General features: G+C 39.1%; 1 protein-coding gene across 2 annotated transcripts in view; it reads right to left on the reverse strand.

Annotated features, from left to right (window-relative positions):
* Nucleotides 1-18,660, reverse strand: part of CFTR (CF transmembrane conductance regulator) — an 89,072-nt gene that overhangs the window by 12,067 nt on the left and 58,345 nt on the right. For both annotated transcript variants that reach the window (XM_086739999.1, XM_086740000.1), the window contains 5 exons: nucleotides 17,737-17,887; nucleotides 16,409-16,636; nucleotides 14,175-14,275; nucleotides 5,969-6,211; nucleotides 2,603-2,758 (listed from right to left, as the gene is read on the reverse strand). In XM_086739999.1, the coding sequence (XP_086596125.1) occupies nucleotides 2,603-2,758; nucleotides 5,969-6,211; nucleotides 14,175-14,275; nucleotides 16,409-16,636; nucleotides 17,737-17,887 (879 nt within the window). The remainder of the gene's footprint in view (nucleotides 1-2,602; nucleotides 2,759-5,968; nucleotides 6,212-14,174; nucleotides 14,276-16,408; nucleotides 16,637-17,736; nucleotides 17,888-18,660) is intronic.

Consider the following 18,660-nt stretch of genomic DNA (forward strand, 5'->3'; position numbering starts at 1 on the left):
AGGGAAGCCCCAGAAATTGATACTTGGCTGTATAAGAAAATTTTGCAATGGAGACATAGCTTGTACTGGTAAAAGCATCCTTCATCTTATGCAGCCATCGTTTGGAAGACAGCTGTATAACACACCTGTCCTCCAGACTAAACAGGTGGAGCTGCATTTGCAGTTTGCTGCACAGCTGCTTCGATCTGAAGGGGTGACTTTTTTTTTCATACTTGCAAGCAACAATTACGCTGCAGAACTGAACCAGCAATAATAAAGAAATAAAAGTTTACAGGAGTAGATAGATGTGAAAACCTTGAAGGGAGGACAGGAAGTGTGACGACAGGTCAGCTATCAAAGGGCAACTTGCCAAGCAAGCTTCAGCTCAGCAGGCAGCATGTGACCAACCAGGCTGCTGGTAGAGCTCTGGTAAGAAAAGAATCCAACCAATGGACTCACCATCACTCTCTTGGTTCTGTTTCGCTGAGGGTGTAACTTGGCAGAGAAGAAAGGGTTTGTTCTGGTCAAAGTGCTAAAAAATTGCTGCCTTTGAGGAAATTTCAGAGAATGATTGTGGAAAGGCACAGAGAGGAGAGAGTTGTGCCTTCTTTGCATACCTACTTTAAAGAAATGTCACTCAGGCTACTACAGTGGGATAACTGTTTTTGAAAGGGAATCCATCACAACTCAAAAACTGATCATTAACTAGAAAAATTAAATTTTGAGTCCCTCTTGTGTTTGCAAAATCAAAGCCATTGTGTTTCCAGCCTGAGCATTTCAGCATCTTTTAACAGCTGCCCAAGCCAAGACACTACCATCAGGAACACCTCAGAGTTAAATCCCACCTCCATGACACTGAAATAGATCAGGAGTGACTACAGCAACTGAGTGACAGTTGTATTAATGACTTCACTACAATTAGTTTGGTTTGTTGTACTGTGGTAGAAAGCAGAATTTAGCCTACATACTCAACTGAGAGTGAAGGTGAAGACAGATCCTGCTCTACTATGATGGTTATAGAAAATAAAACCGCTCTTTTGAAAATGTAAACCGGACAGCATAGTTTTTAATTAAATTGGCTGGCTGTCCCAGAGTCTCTCCAACTATTAAGTGCCTCATGTAGTCAGTGCACAACAGCTTTATATCACATATAAGTTCTCTGCAGCTCAACAGCTTTCTAAAACAGTAACGACCTTTCTAAGACAGTAGACTATCTGGGAACAAACCAATATGCAAAGAAAGCTGCTGGAAACTCCTTAACAGTGGGGATGCGGTGGGGGGAATAGCACAAAAAGAGTTTGACAGCTGTCAGTCAAAAGGAGATCCTTGGTTACCCTGGTTGGCCCACTTCTTGTGGGCCTGTCAAGGAGTTGGCCAATCAGGGTGACCAAGGATCAAACCATATTTATCAGTCTCTGGGGCTAGTAGCTACCCTTCAAGGACGGATGAAGGCAGGACAGACTGCATGTGCCCCCCGCAGTGTGGGAGGCTGATCTACAACTGGTTTCCCGCTGCCTCCCGATATCACAAGCGACTTTATTAAGATTGCAATCAACTTACTTGAATTAACCTGCCACACTCACAAGATTTCAAAAGGAATGAACATTGTTAAGGAAAAGATTGTGTATGTTTAGTAGCTGAAGAACTATTCAGTGTATAGCTTTCAAAGAAGAGAAGGCCAGTATGTGTTACTCCTGTATCAGTGTTGCAGGAAAGGACCGACACCTTTCAGTGACAAAAATACTGAACATGGCATTAAAATTATGCAGTTCGTTATGCAGTTTTCATTCCTACCTTCACAGCGAGCAATCACTTTTTAGTGTTCCTGCATGTAACCAATAATGTTCATTTTTGATACACATAATCCAGAGCTGTAACTAATATAGGACATTGGTCCAGTGGTGGGGACACTGGCAAGGGACTCAGAAGCCTTAGGTTTAGTTGTTTGCTCCTCCTCAGCCTATTTTTCTTGTTCCGGTTATTTGCGAGTATTAGGGTGCCTAAATCCCTGCGAGGAGCTGCTTCCTTTTTCATCTCTGAAATGGTATTACTTCCCATATGCCAGAACTGCTGCAAGCATAAATAGCATGAAGTGCTCCCTTATACATGCACCTTGAAACCGTAATGAGAGGTGACGGTTAAAAAAGTGACGAGCTCAAGCTGGGGATCAGCTAGTGATCTAGTAAATATGAGAAAAGCAGTAATTCTGCTACCGGCCTGCCAGGGAACCATAATATGTGATGTAGGGCTCTAGAAAACAGTAGCTGAGAACACCACTGATTGTGTTTTTTCTTCAGGTGGCGCCATCTTATTTTGAATCAACATGCAAACTGTTTCAGAGGTGCAGGGATAAGCAGGCTACAAACACCTCTGTTTGAGTGTGCTGTACCTTCCCATTTCTAGAAGAGCTAAGAGCTCTTTTGTGAGTGGCAAAGAAACTCTCAAAAAGTAGAATTTTCTGCAAATTATTGCATCCATCCACCCCACTCCCCTTTTCACAAAAGCTTTGCATTTTCTGTTTCTCAGCATAAAACAACTAACTTTCAGCTTGAAGGTAACAATGCGCTCATGGATATAGAACCAGTGAAAATAAAGGCACATAAATATATTCTAATCTCATTACCTGAGGGATGACTCCAAATGCCTTTCTCCATTGCTGCACGCTGACCGTGTTCCAGGAGACTCCATCAATCCGGATATCCCCTTCTGTATTTAGCAGTCTTAAAAATGCAAAAAGTAAAGTGCTTTTTCCTGAACCAGTTCTTCCTAAAAGACCCACCTGCAACGCAAATCGTAAAAGCAAACACTTAATACTGCTCACATGTTAACCACAGACCAAAGCAAAAACATTTAGAGATTTCAGCAGTGGAGAACAATCCAAATGGATCTCAACAGGATAGCAAATGTCATCCATTTGGGAATGATAAAAGCCTACAGCAAGGGCTGAACAAAACACTAGGCCAGAATCTTCTTCATGTTGTTAGAATAACAAAGACTAAAATGTGTTAGTCTACCCTTAGCTGAAGGAGAGAAATTTGCTTATATGTTATCTGGTAGGGTGACAATATACATGTGAAGGTGAAGAAGGGGATTCTTCCTGCTGCCTGGCATCCATTCCATAACAGTGCTGCAGGCATCTGAACCAGATGAGCCATCCGCGCTCTGTTGCACCGACCCAATCTACTGATTGGGTAGATTTGTATTCCAATCTACAGAAAGAGTGTGAGGAAAGACCCAGGGAACTACAGATCTGTTAATCTACCTTCAGTTCCTGGAAAAATTATGGAGCAGATTATACTATGTACTATTGAAAGGCATTTAAAAAATAATGCAATCGTCAGGCACAGTCAACATGGCTTCACAAAGAGAAAGTCCTGTTTAATTAATTCGATGTCCTTCTATGATAAGGTCACCTGCCCAGTGGATGAAGGGAAGGTGGTGGATGTAGTTCTTCTAGATTTCAGTAAGGCTTTTGACACTGTCCCTCACAGCATCCTTCTGGACAAGTTGTCCAATTGTGGGATTACCTGGTTCACAGCGCACTGGGTGAAGAACTGGACAAATGGCAGAGCTCAAAGGGTTGTAGTGAATGGGGTGACATCTGGCTGGCGGCCGGTCACCAGTGGTGTTCCTCAGGGTTCAATTCTAGGGCCAGTTCTGTTCAATACATTTATCAATGATCTGGATGCAGGAGTTGAATGCACCATTACCAAGTTTGCTGACAATACCAAACCGGGAGGTGCTGTTGACTTTCTTGAGGGACAAGAGGCCTTGCAGAGGGATCTAGATAGACTGGAGCATTGGGCAATGATTAATGGGATGAAATTTAACAAGTCAAAATGCTGGATTCTGCACCTAGGATGGAGTAATGGCTGGCACAAGTATAAATTGGGAGAGGAGTGGAGGGAGAGCAGCCCTGCAGAAAGGGATCTGGGGGTGCTGGCTGGCAGCAGGCTCAATGTGAGTCAGCAGTGTGCCCTGGCAGCCAAGAGGGCAAATCACATCCTGGGGTGCATCAAACAGCATAACCAGCTGGTCAAAAGAGGTGATTGTCCCGCTGTATTCAGCGTTGGTACAGCCTCACCTGGAGTACTGTGTGCACTTCTGGGCCCCACAATTTGAGAAGGATGTGAAGGTCCCTGAATGTGTCCAAAGGAGAGCACTGAAGCTGGTGAAAGGGCTGGAAGGTGCGTCCTGTGAGGAGTGCCTAAGGACTCTGGGTTTGTCTAGTTTGGCAAAAAGGAGGACAAGGGCAACGTCATTGCTCTCTACAATGTCCTGAGGAGGGACAGGGAGGTGCTGATCTCTTCTCCCTGGTATCCAGTGATAGGACACATGGGAATATTTCAAAGCTGTGCCAAGGGAGGTTTAGACTGGATGTCAGGAAGCATTTCTTTACCAAGAGGGTGGTCAAACAGTGCAACAGGCTTCCTCAAGAGATGGTTGATGCCCCAGGCCTGTCAGTCTTTAAGAGGCATTTGGACAATGCCCTTAATAACATGCTTTAACTTGGTCAGCTTTGAATTGGTCAGGCAGTTGGACTAGGTGATCATTATAGGTTCATTCCAACTTAAATAGTGTTCTATTCTATTCTGTTCCATTCTGTTCTACTCCCTTAGCAGAGGAGAGCTCTCCCCTTTCCTGCTTGTTTTACACATGCTTCCCTCCAGGGCAGAGACAAATCCTCTCCAGCTTAAGGAGAATGCTCCAAATCTGAAAATGCTACTTCTGAGTCCAGGGTTCATCACTGAAATTGGACTGAGTTCCTAAATCATAGCCATTGAAAAAAGGATCTTTGTTGTAATTGCTCTGTCCTCTCTCTGTACAGTACAAAAGTATCTTTCATTTTCCATACTCCATTGCTTCAAGGGATTTTCCAGGAAGTAAATCCACCAGACTGCAGCAGCACCTGCACCTCCACGCTCCAGGAATCACAGGTGCCTCTCTTCCAAAGGCAGAGTGGTTTCAGGATGGTGTTACTGGAAGTCAGACCCCAGTTTCAAAATTTTGGTGCCGTCAAACTTAGTAGATGAAACATTCAGTTCGTGTAAACCAAGACACATCTACCAAATGTGGTAGAGACTGGTGCTATCCAAACTAGGAGCAAAGAGCTGCCTCGTGGCAAGGCCAGGGAGATGTCACTGAACCTGTTTTCTCATCTATGTGGAAGAATTAAAATCTCCTCTTTGTCAATATGGCTACAGCTCAGGACATTGGATGGGTCTGTTTTCCTACCCCACCAAGGATGGTCCTTCAGCATGAACTTAAAGCAAAGTGTAAAACCTCTGCCTAATTGCTGTCCTGAAACACAAGCTCTTTCTTGAATGCAACCCCAAATACATATGAAGATTAGTTAGAGGTCTGTTAATCTTCTGAAGAACAGAGGTGTTTACGGTTTGTTATATAAGAATTCGGGGTGGCGTAGAGCCCTCATCGAACAGGTGAAATGGCACCTCCACCCCGCAGCTGCCGGAGTCAGCAGTGCATTACCCTTGGCACAGCGGCCTGTATTCTTCATGCCCTGCTCCACCTGGGTCAGGCTGCCCCCAGCACCTGCGCTTACCAGCAAGCTTCCCTCTCGCAGGAGGAGAAGGCGGACGACTTCAGGCACAGGAATATAACTTGAGGAACTGCTGCGTATGTATTTTAGCAGTGTATTCTGCTGCTCCTCATGGCCAGGAAACATTCCCACTGTGTTTCACTGAGGTGTAAATAGCCTCAAGATTTCTAGGAAAATGGAGGCAGATTTTCCTTGCCTTTTTTTTTTTGTTTGTAGCCAATAATCCTAGAAATGAGCTATTTTTAAGAAGAGACACAAGACATTTCTCTTCTTCAGGTGCTTTCAATGATTACTTTGTTTTGTGACAATTTCATTTACAGAACCTTACTGAACTCAACCTACTCTTTAGTCAATGAATAGATTTATAATGACACTTCTATAGCTGAGCTTAATAAAAGTCAGATCAAACACAACAAGACAGTGTCTTACCCTCTGCCCTGAACTTATTGAAAAGGAAATGTTTTCTAACACAGCAGCTCCTCCTTCAATGTATTTGGCCGTAAGATCCTTCACAGTCATTTGGCCCCCGGATGGCCAGTTCTTCTCTCCCTTCGCATGCCTGTTTTCAATTACAAGGGCATCTGAAAGCTGGTTATTCTTCTCTGGTTTAAGGTTTTTTGTCTCTTCTGTTGGCAAGTCAATGAATTTAAATATTCGTCCAACAGACCGCATCTAGGAATCAAAACAAACAGTATTCTAATTGTAATTAATACTTTGCTATCAAAACAAATTCAATTAAATTATTCCTAATTCCTAGCCAGAACAGTGAGTCTCTTTTCTGTGTAAGTTATACCATGACATAATTTTCAAAGGTAGGATACTTCTTGTATCGAGCTCTAGATTCTTTTGCTCTTATACTGCTTACATTGGTCCAACATGTGATTTCACTTGCTTCCTTTTTACATGGACACAGTTGCTCTTTTTACCTTTAAAAATGTATTTTGAAAACTGTAGATGACCCGTATTTATGAAAACAAAGTACAATCATGAAAACAATCTCAGAGTCTTCAACTCCTTCCTCCTGTAGGAGGTTGCCGAACACAAAAACTGGAATTCCTTGAATAATGATTGATCTCCAAAGATCAGCAGACTGTGTGGAATTTGAAAGATGTAAAGTAGTAGCATCAAGTAAAGAGGAACAATCATCAGACATAAACATCTGCGTATTTATGAGAAATTATCTATAGTCTTTACCAAAAAATTAGTAAGAAGTTCCATGATAATTAATTTTATATCTGTAATGATATCTATTAGGTGAAGTAATCAAGTCCTGTAGTTTATAAACTTGAGACAGAAGTTCCTAGTAGCAGTCTTCATGAATTTTCAAAGTAGCATGGGACTAGAAGGGATCCTCTTGATCTTGGTGGTTTTTTTTAAATGAGTCAAGGGTGAATTCATAAATAGTTAATTCATCTCCTTCACTAGAACCTCACTGCTCAGGTGGTCAGAAAACATATTTTTAAGTCTATGGACCAGTCTGTTCTTGTAAATTAATTAATTTTAAATTCTAAATATTTCTTTTTCCTAGCTGCTTTCCCCATTAATTTATGGAGGGCTAGCTTAGATCCCGTCACCCTTTGTTCTCCAGGACTAAAGAAAATCCAGGTTTAAGCTTCTTTCTTAACATATGTTCTCCTTCTCCAAACATCCCAGTTCAAATTAATCTTTCCTGTCTGACCAGAATGTACACAGTATTTTGGATGGTGTTTCACAAGGACATGGTACAAAGGCACTGATGCTTTCCTATCTATATTAAGAATATCTCGATGAACACATCCTAGGATCATATGCTCTTTCTTCACAGTCACAGCTTTCCTCCATCTTAGCCATTTCTAACCAATGAGATCCTTACTTAGAACAGAGGTTATTCTTAGCAGCCCCTAAATTCAAGCCTATACTTCGGCTACTGAAATCCATTTTGTATCAGCCGTTTGAGGTCACCTAATACCTTTCAGCTCCCAACGTCCTTCATGCTAACATTGCCTTTCAGCTTTGTGCCTTTGGCAGATTTCTTCAACACAATTTTTTTTTCTTTGGTGAGAGCATTAAAAAAAGATTAAAACAAGCTCAGTCAGAAATCTAATCTTTGTTGAGTAGCCTCCCTACAGCTTGATACTTACAGCTTAATGCCATTTCCTTTCTGTCCAACTCATTAACTAGTTTACAGTTCTTGTAATAATCCTGATCCCCTTCATTTATATAATTTCTGAAACAGAGCCACAGCCAGTGCTTTCCTTAAGACAAATGAGATCTATAACATAATTTTTGTCTGGATAATAAATCCTCAAACACAGTTATCAGGTTAGTCTGACACAACCCTAATGTCAGCAAACCTGAGTGAATTCACTCTGTAAGCACTGCGTCTTTGATTACTTCTTCAAATTAGTTTCTAAAGACTGCTGCCATCAGACTAACAAACTGATGACGGCATCAATGACTTCCCATTTTTCCTTCTTAACCAAAAGTGACAGGTGTTATTCTATCACCTGTCACCACCCCTGCCAGCTTGGTGGATTCATTTGAAGTGGCAATTACCAGATCTTCAGCTTCTCAGCCAGTTCTTCCTGAACCCTACAATGGGACATCTCATCCCACCTGGTCTGCATGCTTGGGGTAGCACTGTTCCAGCCCAGTTTCACATGTTTAACTGAAACGCCCAACGGCAGAACCCAGTCACAGGGTTCTGTAGGTGAAGCCTCTCATTTTAGATGGACTGAGTCACAGGTGGTAGATGTGTCCCTCCAGGGACTGTGCAGGAAATTTAGTGAGAGCAGGATTCTAAACTGGGAGCTTCAATTACATGCCTACAGCTAGGCTGTTTTTTGCATATAATTTCCACCTCAGATATTGTAAATCACATTTCTACCTTCTGCTTCACTTTCAACTCCCCAGATTAAACACTGCCCTGTTACTTAAAAATGAGATCAAGTATTCATCCAGAATTTGGGTCATTTGCAAGTCTAACTCTGATTTTTCATCTCTCTTCTCTGCTTCTTGGCCTTCAATGCATGGCTTGTTTTGGTTAACTAATCCATCCTGTGGAGGTTGTAATTTCTAACATACTTTTGGAGAATGTTATTCATCCTAGTAGTCCTAGAGTCTCCAAAATTTCCTACTGTTTTTCTCCTGCTATGAAGAAAAAAAAAATTCAGCCCTGTCTGGAAGAAGACGTGACCTTAGTCTATATTCAGGGCCCTAAACACCTTAGTCTAACAAACTTAATTAATTAGATTCCTCACTTTACAAAAATTTGACCTTTGTAAACAACAAGAGTAAACTATAAGATACTGTCAATTCTTATTGGTGAGAAATTATTTAGCAAAATAAATAAATAGATAGATACCTTCATAGCTACTGCATCCAGGAGTACCTGGGCCTTATTCTTAGCATTTGTTCTTTAATCTATATTCCCAGTAATGTATCTCTCTTTAGTGGCATTATGGAAAACCCTTTGTATATCTTTGACCTTGTTCAATTGCTTTTGTAATTTCTTCTCCAAAGTGATTATACTTGACATATTACCATTTCTTCCTCCTTTTTGATCTAGACTGAAATACTGTTAGGTGCATTTTCCATGTGGAAGCAAATATCTATATATAATGCAAGGAAATACCAGGGTAATTGTATACATCTCAGCATCTTGAAACCAACTGTGACAGAAGTTTTGAAAAGCATGCTAACACCCAAACCTATAAATTACAATTTCCATTTCAACTCTTCTGCAAGATGGAAAGGCATGGTCATCATCATGTTGATACATGAATGTCATCTCATTTTGGTGATACAAAAGACTTGGATCAGACTGACAATTTTCTTTCTATCTGACTGTCTTTAGTAAATCCCCACAATGAGCACCATGCATTTATTTTAATTAGTGTTTCATCGTACATTTGTTTTCACAAATCTTATCTTTTTAGAAATACCGCACCTTCAGAAATGAAGGTTTTCCTTGGCTTCATCAAGAATTGTGAACTTTTGTACAGGCAGGGATCGCCTGTAATTGCCCAAGAGATCCTACCATTATACTAGCTAAAATCTGCTATGAAGCCAGCTGGACAAAGAGCCTTCCCTTACAACTGAAAACTTAATCTCTGTCCCAGCTCACCTGACAGATTTATCAGTCACATCACATATGCAGATATTTTAGACAGCTTAATACATTAAATCAATTCAGAAGGATGCTTTCCTGGTTCTGTAATTTGCATTATGATTTAGATCTGTGCAGAATGTAGCATAAATGTCAGTTACATTTTACAAAGATATCCATTCTTCTTTTCACAGCTAGAAATCTTCTGTCATTCATAATGACAGGTATAGCGTAGGTGACAGCAAGTTTCTTATCCATTATTCCCAGCAGCAATGTGCCTGCTATATTCATATTCCCTAACTAATGCTTTAGAATAAAGGAGTATATTTACTACTTTCATCTAAAAATGTCTAGAGCATAATACACTATTTTTAGTCTTGCCTAATTGTATTTTACTGAGATTTTAATAACATTACAAATTCTTTAATTTACTTTCTCATTAATATCACTTAAACTCTTCTTAATGTTGAAGGAGAATTCATAATATAATTATGTAATCTATATTTCCAGAAAGTGGAAGAAGTAATTCTTATACAAGTAATCTAATAGGATTAATTTCATCAGGCCCTATGTTCTCTCTGCTAGAAAGAGAGCAGTTACCCTCTCCAGACCAGACACACATAGTATTCAGTGACCATGTTGCACCACCTCCTCCATAACACACTCTCTGGAAAGCATAGTGTGCAACTGAGAGGTCCTGTGAGAGCTTGGTCCAGTGGCTCATCTTGTGAAAAGACCCTCTGCATTAAGTCGCTGCAAAAACTGGGTCAATGAAGGTGAACCATGCAGTGTTACTGAGGTTTCACATCTTCTGCTCTTACATTTTGCGTGCACTTACAGGACATATACTCCTCTTCCAAACTGCAAAAATGTAATATTTAGTTCATGCCAGACTTGTACTGATTTTTTTTCTCTTTCTCACACGGCTTTGCAGGCAGAAAAGGAAATGTTCTTACAGATTTTTCTTGATTCTGTTCCCTTCCAGATGACCAGCATCTCACTTTGAGAATTGTCATTCTGATGCAGATTTTACAGTCAAGTATTTAGTCTATTTAAACTGTGGAAATTAAGAGTGTTCTCAGGTTTTCTGCTGATAGTAGTAAAAAGCATATTCAGATCATGTACTAGTTAAAAAAAAAAAATACCCTTGAGCAGGTGAAATAGCATGGGAAAATAAAAGCATGAAAACTAGCTGTAAAAGCAACATTATTTTTTACAGTACTAATTTTTTCTTTCATCCTCTTCTCTACAGTGTACTACTTTAATTCTTCAGCATCCCTGATGTACAGGGTGGGGCACTGTGAGGTTTAGCAAGTGTGGGTTTAATATCTCTTTGGGGGATTCTTTTTATATCTCCTTACATAAGTAATCTTGGCAACAGTAAAAGCATGGCATTTTCTCGTTCCCTGATAAAAGGAACTGTCCTTCCCAGTTATAGCGCTGCTACCGCAGGATACACATCAGTGAAGGAGGAGGTTATAAAGCATTAAAACAGTCCACTGGGACTAGCCAATGTTTATCTGTGAAAGCTGCACTTACTGGAAAACTTATTTTCTATTTCCTTATGAAGGAAAAAAATTAAAAATACTATGAGACTGCCTGGAGGGATAAGAAAAAGACTGAAAACCAGCTAAAGGGATATTAGCAGAAATTATCAAAGTGAAAAGATAAATCTAGCCTAACTGGTAGCTTCAAATGAAACAATGGATAGCTGTCAGAGTGACCACATATGTTTAAAAAAAAAAAAAAAACAAACCACAAAAAAACACAAACCGAAAAAACAAAAACCAGAGCAGACAAAGTATAAGGGCTGCAGAGAGTGAAATGCCAAAACCATTATGAGGTATTAAAAGACAGTGGGGATTTTTCAGTTAAAGCCAAACCAGTTCAACAGAAGTTGCTTCAAAGAGAATATCTGTGCATGTAAAAACAAAATCCAACCTAGCAACCCAGATTTCTTCAATATGCATGCTAGTGTCACAGAAAGCTCAAGAAGGATATTGTGTGGAATAAAGTCAAATTTGACACCTATCCGTCTGTCTGGTCAGTATTTCTTCCGGTATATTTTTTTCCTTCTTCACGTGATTCTGCTTCCCTATTGTCCTGCCTTCCTGTCCTTTTGCTTGCATTTATTTCACTGATGTCCCATACCTTGCGTATCTTTTAAAACAACTCAGAATAACCTTAATATTATGTACTAATTGCAGCACCTAAGCCTTTGGACATGGGCTGTAATCACTTGCAGAAAACTCCAGCTTATCTGACAACCAAAGACTGCCACCTACAAATGTGCTATACACTCAGGCATGCTCGTGCGCAGGCTTGTAGGCACGGATGTCACAGCTGCTCAGGGAAGGGCAAGAGTGTGTGCACATCTGTAATTGGAGACACACGAAGATGTGTCAGTTCTAGCCGATCTGGTCCTGCGAGGAGCTTCAAAATACCTCTTGAGGGAAAAATGAGTATAGAGTACTAAGTCAGGCACCCATGCAAGCCTTTGCAGGATACCTGTATCTAAATAATTGTAAAAGACTTTAAAGAGGGAAGTGCTAAATGTAGAGAATACAAAGAATGGGAAAGAACACATCTGCATCACCCAGTGAAGCAGTTTCATTATCTTGAAACCATGAAGCTATTCCTATTTGCTTGTGCACAGAAGCAGCTTTTGAATGTCAGGAAAATCACCCTGCCAGCAGTATCTGTTAGTCATCTGGGATACCTAAAAATCCATGGGGTGGTGGTGGGGAGCTATTCACAGCCAAAAGAAGTCCAGAGGATGTACCTATAAATTCACTCACCTTAGAAGGGTATCATTAACATAATGTAACTAGTGCGCCAGTAGATGGTCTTAATATAGAGAAAAGTACTCACAAACATCTAAAGAAACTTGAAACTTTCTTTTTGGGGAAAGGGAGTTACTTCCTTATAGCTACTAATAGATGACATGTTAACATCAATGTATTTTTAAAAAGGGGAAGTTCTTTATTAAAACACTAGTGTGTCCTGTACCCTCTGAATCCTACAGTAAGACTTTCTGTTGCTCTTATGAAAACACTTTCAGTTTGTATTAAGCCATACAATACAAGCAAATGATTCTAACACAGGTTGTTATACTTAAAATGATCACATTGTGCCTTACAGGGCTAAGATGGAGTTTACAAATGAGAACTGATTGAACGTTGTTGTCGCTGTCAGTGCCTTAACAATGGCATGTTTTACTTCATTATCAGTCACACAACTGCTGTTTGGCGTGTCTTGCAGTTACACAAAGAATCCCTTTCACAAAGTTCTTGCCCTTCAAGACAGGCTGTTGTAACAAGTGAAGAAAGAGTCAGTGTAAAACAATTGGTGGATAGGGAAAAAATGTGTCCCTGACTGGCAGTCAGATTTCTGGACTATCACCAATCACATGCATAAACACGAGATTAAATGTTGTGAGTGGTTAATTCCCAGTTTTGGGGCTCTTAAGGATTTCCTTCAGGACAAGGCTGGTTGCATCACTTATTTTTAAAAAATATGTTGAGTTGGCAAACATTCCTTCACTATCACCATGTGCCCCAATTATTTTTTTTTAAATGACAACTCATTTCAGCTAATCAGGATTTAATGGTCTCCAAGATCTGCTCTAAAAGCTGTTTGTTTTCCAATACTGAAATGGTTGGCTTGAGAAGCTAATTTAGGGTTCAAAGAAGGTATAACTGGATGTGGGAGATTTTTTTTCTCTGAAATATTTTTTAGTTTATAAGACTACTGTATTTCGTTACAAGAATTCTGTCTAAAATATAGCCTAGAACATCTGAAGTATAAACAGAGAAGTAACTATTACATGTAAGAATAACATCTAAAACTTTCATACATTTAAACTAAGGTATGGTGAAAACTGCAAGAACAAACACATTCTTTTATGAGTTTCCTGTCTGCTTCCCGTATCTCAACAAATAGGTGATGATGAGTTAACCTTATGAAATATTCTGTTTTAAAGCCAATCCTAACTAACAGACTAACTACACAAATTAAAGGGGTAAACATGTACAACTCCAAAGCCTTATCTCAGAGGTTATTTACACAAAATCAGAAAAAGAGTCCCGAGGAAGTCTAGGACAGATTTTTAAATCACTGTTGATTTTACGTGGAAGGAGCTTAAAAATATCCATTGTGATCTGCTGTGCAAAGCCCTTGAGTAGACCAAGTAAGGTATATTATATATCTTGGTAAGGTATAAATCACAACAAAACAACTCCAAGCCTCTTTGAAGTTTTTCCATCATTGCTACATCTGCAATCTGAATCCTCAAATGCAATTATTTGCTGTTGCCTATTCTAGTTCAGGAAAATTTTTTATTATAGAAAAATTCAATCTGTACTGTGCCAAAGCTGGTAGGTTGCTATGAAAGGTATGAGAGGAAATTATCTGACACATCTGCCTGATATCCAACTCTGAAAAGAACTCACTGAACACCCATAATCAACAAAATAAGGCAACTCCTCAAAAAAAAAAAAAAAAAAAAAAAAAAAAAAAAAAGCACAGCACAGAGCATTTAATGCTTACCAAACTATCCACATCAATGCTTGAGTTTACTGCCCACTGCAAGGTTCCCATGATGTTCATAGCTAAAGTAAGAGTAATGCCAACACTACCTGGACCATCACCTACGGAGAGGAAAACACATTCAATTTATATGCAAGTAAAAAGCCAATAGAAAACAGAAAGTTAGCATGTGTGTCACAAAATACATATTCACATTCTCTCCTCTTTTATTTATTGGAGAAAACATGGATTTGTCAATTACACAAAGGACTGAGAGCTTAATCATCAATTAAACATCTGGCTTTGGCACTGAACTAACTAGCAACCCTGATCTTGGTTTGGCAGAAATAAAAAAATAAACCTTGGTACTTAAGCTGTGAACAGAATCAGGCCTCTGGAATCTTGATTTCAATTTCCTTTTTCCAACACACATGAATCTGTGAAACAACTCTTATCTAACTAAAACACCACAGCTAACAACTTTAAAATTCAAAATAGTTGTGCTGGTTTACATTTTCATTCCTTGGACAAATACTGTTCTACAAAGATGCAGATATAAATTATTTTGCTTTAATTGTCTGCTGTAACAAGCATGGGATTTTCCAAAGATTTTCCTTTACAAGTTCATGCAACACAATACAAGCATTTAAACTAACCCACTCTTGATTTTTAATCTCATTATGTGTTAAATGGAATTGAGATTTTAAATTAAATGTCATTCTATGATTTCTCCATTTCTTCTACAGTTTTCTTCAACAAACTTCCGCCTGTTTTGCTTATAGACAGTTTGTTATCAGAGTAATTATAGAAGTCACCAATAAAAGCAAAATATTCCTCCTGAAAGCTGACAGATTAAGAAAAGAAATTTAGTGTTGCTCCAAGGACCTATTACCTGTAACAGTAAAGTTTACAATGGAGGGAAGATAACAAATTTTCATGTTTTTAAAAAGTGCTTCTAACCCTTTTTCTCAAATAACACATCTAGAAAAAACAGTAACACAAGAAACAGTTCTCCTAAAAAAAACCCAAACTACTAAGCGCACAAAGTAAAAACCGAGAAGGGCAGCAGGAGATACTGTTTCCTTATGGATTTTAGGGGAATTAAAAGTTTCCTTTACAACAAAAGCACTATAGATGCATATTTTAAGTACGAAGTATTTCTGTGGTTGGATTTTTTTTTTCCCCTAAGAATCAGGAGAGCTCCTTGTACAAGAAATAGAGGGTAGCATTTAATACACAATACAAAATTCAATGATATGTACATTTTTATATAACTTCTTTTCAACACTGAAGTTTGATCAAATGGAATTTGGATATTATTAGAACCAAAAACCTCCTTCACAAAATCAGCAAATTCTTGTTGATCAATAACCATAGTATTGAACCTGCATCCAGATCTTGCACATAAAGATCAGTGTAAAATTTGGGAGAGGGAGAATAATGCCTAAGAATTAAAATATAAAACATACTTAACAAAAGCATAGTGAATGAAAAACGGAATTTGAAGTCATCTGTAGCTAAACGTGCTGAGTTTTTCCACAGAACTGAATTATTCCAACATTTTCAGGACATTCACCTCCTACTCGCTGCTTGTTGGAGACTGGCTACACCTGGCCAGCCACAGGTAGCATTTCAAATACAAGTAAGACAGTAAGGTACAAAGTAATTCTCATTCTTGTAATGGGTTTACTAGGAGTGGTGAGCCATTTTTGAGGGAATTTTGAATGGAATTTGTAAAACTTCACATTGGAAAATAAATCAGTGGGTTGGGAATTAGAGAATTGGATTACTATTTCTGCTGTTGGTGTTGCATTAAAAGATCATTAAAACAGCATGTCTTAGCCATTTGCAGATGAGAGGGACATTAACCTCTATTTACTAAAAAACTTTGAGCTATACAAATGATAATCACATCCCAGCTTTTCAGTATATTAACCTGGTTACATTAATGTGGTTTAAAACACATGAGATTACTTTTTACAGCAATTATGATCAAGAAAAGGAAAGTTTTGTCCCTTCAGCTATTATTTTCAGATTAATCCCTTTAATGAGTCCTCTATAACATCAAATTGCAGATAATAATGGTGTATTTTCTATTTTAATTAAATTATGTTTACTATTATGACATACTTAAATCAGTGGCTCCAATGTATGCTAAATTTTGAAATGGTTTATTTTGCTCAGAAGTTTCTGAAGCTCAGCTGTTAAACCGAACAGAAGACCTCCATTTCAGTACTCCAGTAAAGTCACCGTACCTGTAGTTATGATAGAGATGAACGCCACAGCAACAAAAAAGACAACAAAAATAATTTCTATCCTCATCTGGAACCAGCGCAGCGTTGACAGGTAGAGGAACCAGTTTGCCGTGTGTAGGTTCAGAGCTTTGTGAAATAAGGTCTCAAAATACGGCTGCCGCCCAAAAGCTCTCAGTGTCCACAGCCCTTTTAAGCTTGTAACAAGATGGGTGAATATTGGACTCCGAGCTGTAAAGTGTTTAAATTAGAAATATCATAAACACTCACAAGCAAATACCTTTGATATAATGCAAATACATAGCCCTATGCTCTAACTCACAGCAGCGTAACTGTTGTCAGTGTTTAATTTATGTATGTTGTTGAAGTACATGACTGAAGTAATCCTCATACAGGATATACAACAACAATCTTTGCATGAATGGGATGAAATTCCATTCAGTGCATTGCCAGGAAGGGATCACATTAGTCCTTCACAGTTAGCGTACTAGTTGGGGGAGCTCCTGGCCTGCTGGCTCCTCCCCAGCCAAAATGAACTGCAATTCTAGTAACTCCACCAAGTGAAGGTTTTTTAGCACAGAGTACTTCAATGCTCTGGATTCCAGTGTGCTGATATGCTAATTTTAAGCAGATCTTACATTACATAAAAAGTGGTAAGCCAATGCTATATCCCTGTGAGCATCAAAGGAATTTAGATTTAGATCTGAGGAAGTTCAGAATTACACTTAAGTAAAAGGGAAGATGATCATCAATGTTTAAGATTCAGGACTGATTTGGTGAGGATCTGCCAGTTTGTTGTAAAGCCAGGCAAAAGTGCCTGATCCACAAACCCACACTTCAAAATGAGGTTTTCCACTTTACTTGAACATGTTAGTCTCTTAATGGGGGCAGGGGAATGAAATTTAGTCAAATAACTTATTCAGAAATAAGAAATTTAGTAAAATAACTTATCCAGAAATAAGAATTCTTGGCAATCAAGACACAACCATTCTAATTTTTTCTTATAGAGAAACAAACTCATAGGGCACATACCAAATCTGACCAAAATTTTTCAAGTTATGCTTACTCTCAAGAAAACTGTATGTCAGGACTTTGTTTTCAGCTGCAGTGGTGATAAAGAACAGCTTTAAAAAGATCTCCATTGCTCTTTGGCAGCAGACCACTCACTATTTGCTGGATCAGTAACAGCACTGTCTTTAAGGAACTATGTGTTCTGCTCCCAGAGACAATGGCATCTTGCAAGAGAACAGGCAAAAAAGAGGTGAAAGGGTGAATCACTTCTCAATTGATTTGTTGTGGATTTAGAAGTCTACCAATTTTGCTGCTCCTACCTTCAGATTCCAGTTGTTTCAGCTGCTGAGAAGTGTGGAGGAAGTATGCCCTTAACACAATAAAGGCTGCTATCACAGGCACTGATGCCAGGAAGATGTAGGGTTGTAATATTGAGACTACTGTTATAGCGCCAATCACAATCAGTATTAACTGTAGAATGAAAGAAAAATACTATTGATATAGTAAACTTGTCATTTTATAGACTAGAGGTGATGAATCTCCTTCCCGTGGCAACTATGTATTGTTTCAACAAACATAAAGTGCTAACCTAAGTAGGATTTGCAGCTGAGAACAAACCTCCATGAAAGGGTCATGAATAACTGATACCAGATCCATAACCTGTTGGAATAAGCCGCCGTCTTTTCTAGTAGATGGAAGAAGTGTTTTCTGTAGTACAACCAGTATTGCAGGCTTCTAAACGATGAAGCCACACAAAACCAGTGGCAGCTAGGTACTCACTCTCCAGTTAAAACTGTAAGAACGACACTTGCAATATCTGCAGCCAGCTCCCAAACCTACCGGAGCTGTCCCTGTCTTGTCTGGACTAAGTGTGCCGGACTGTCAGGACCTGAGTGCCAATCTTCTGCAGGTTCTGGGCCAAGTAGTTTTTCTGAGGGTCAGAAAAAGTGGCAAGTCGCATGTCATCACTTGCTCATGGGACTGTAACCCACATATGTAACTAGCACTACTCATCCTGATCAGAAGACACTAAGTGAGTTGTGAGAGGACTTGTGGTATGAAAAATTAGCAGTTTCAGGAGAAAAAAAAAAGATGTTTCAAGGTGACAGATGACTCAAGAGGAACAAAACCATTCCAGAGTTAATCTATTTAACCCACTAGAGGCTACTACCATTCTCATAAGAAATCATTCTCATAAGAACTCATTCTCAGTAGCTCCAGATAGATTTAGCTAAATCAGGCCT

This window comes from Chlamydotis macqueenii, chromosome 1 (assembly GCF_036417535.1).
Source record: "Chlamydotis macqueenii isolate bChlMac1 chromosome 1, bChlMac1.mat, whole genome shotgun sequence".
Taxonomy (NCBI): domain Eukaryota; kingdom Metazoa; phylum Chordata; class Aves; order Otidiformes; family Otididae; genus Chlamydotis; species Chlamydotis macqueenii.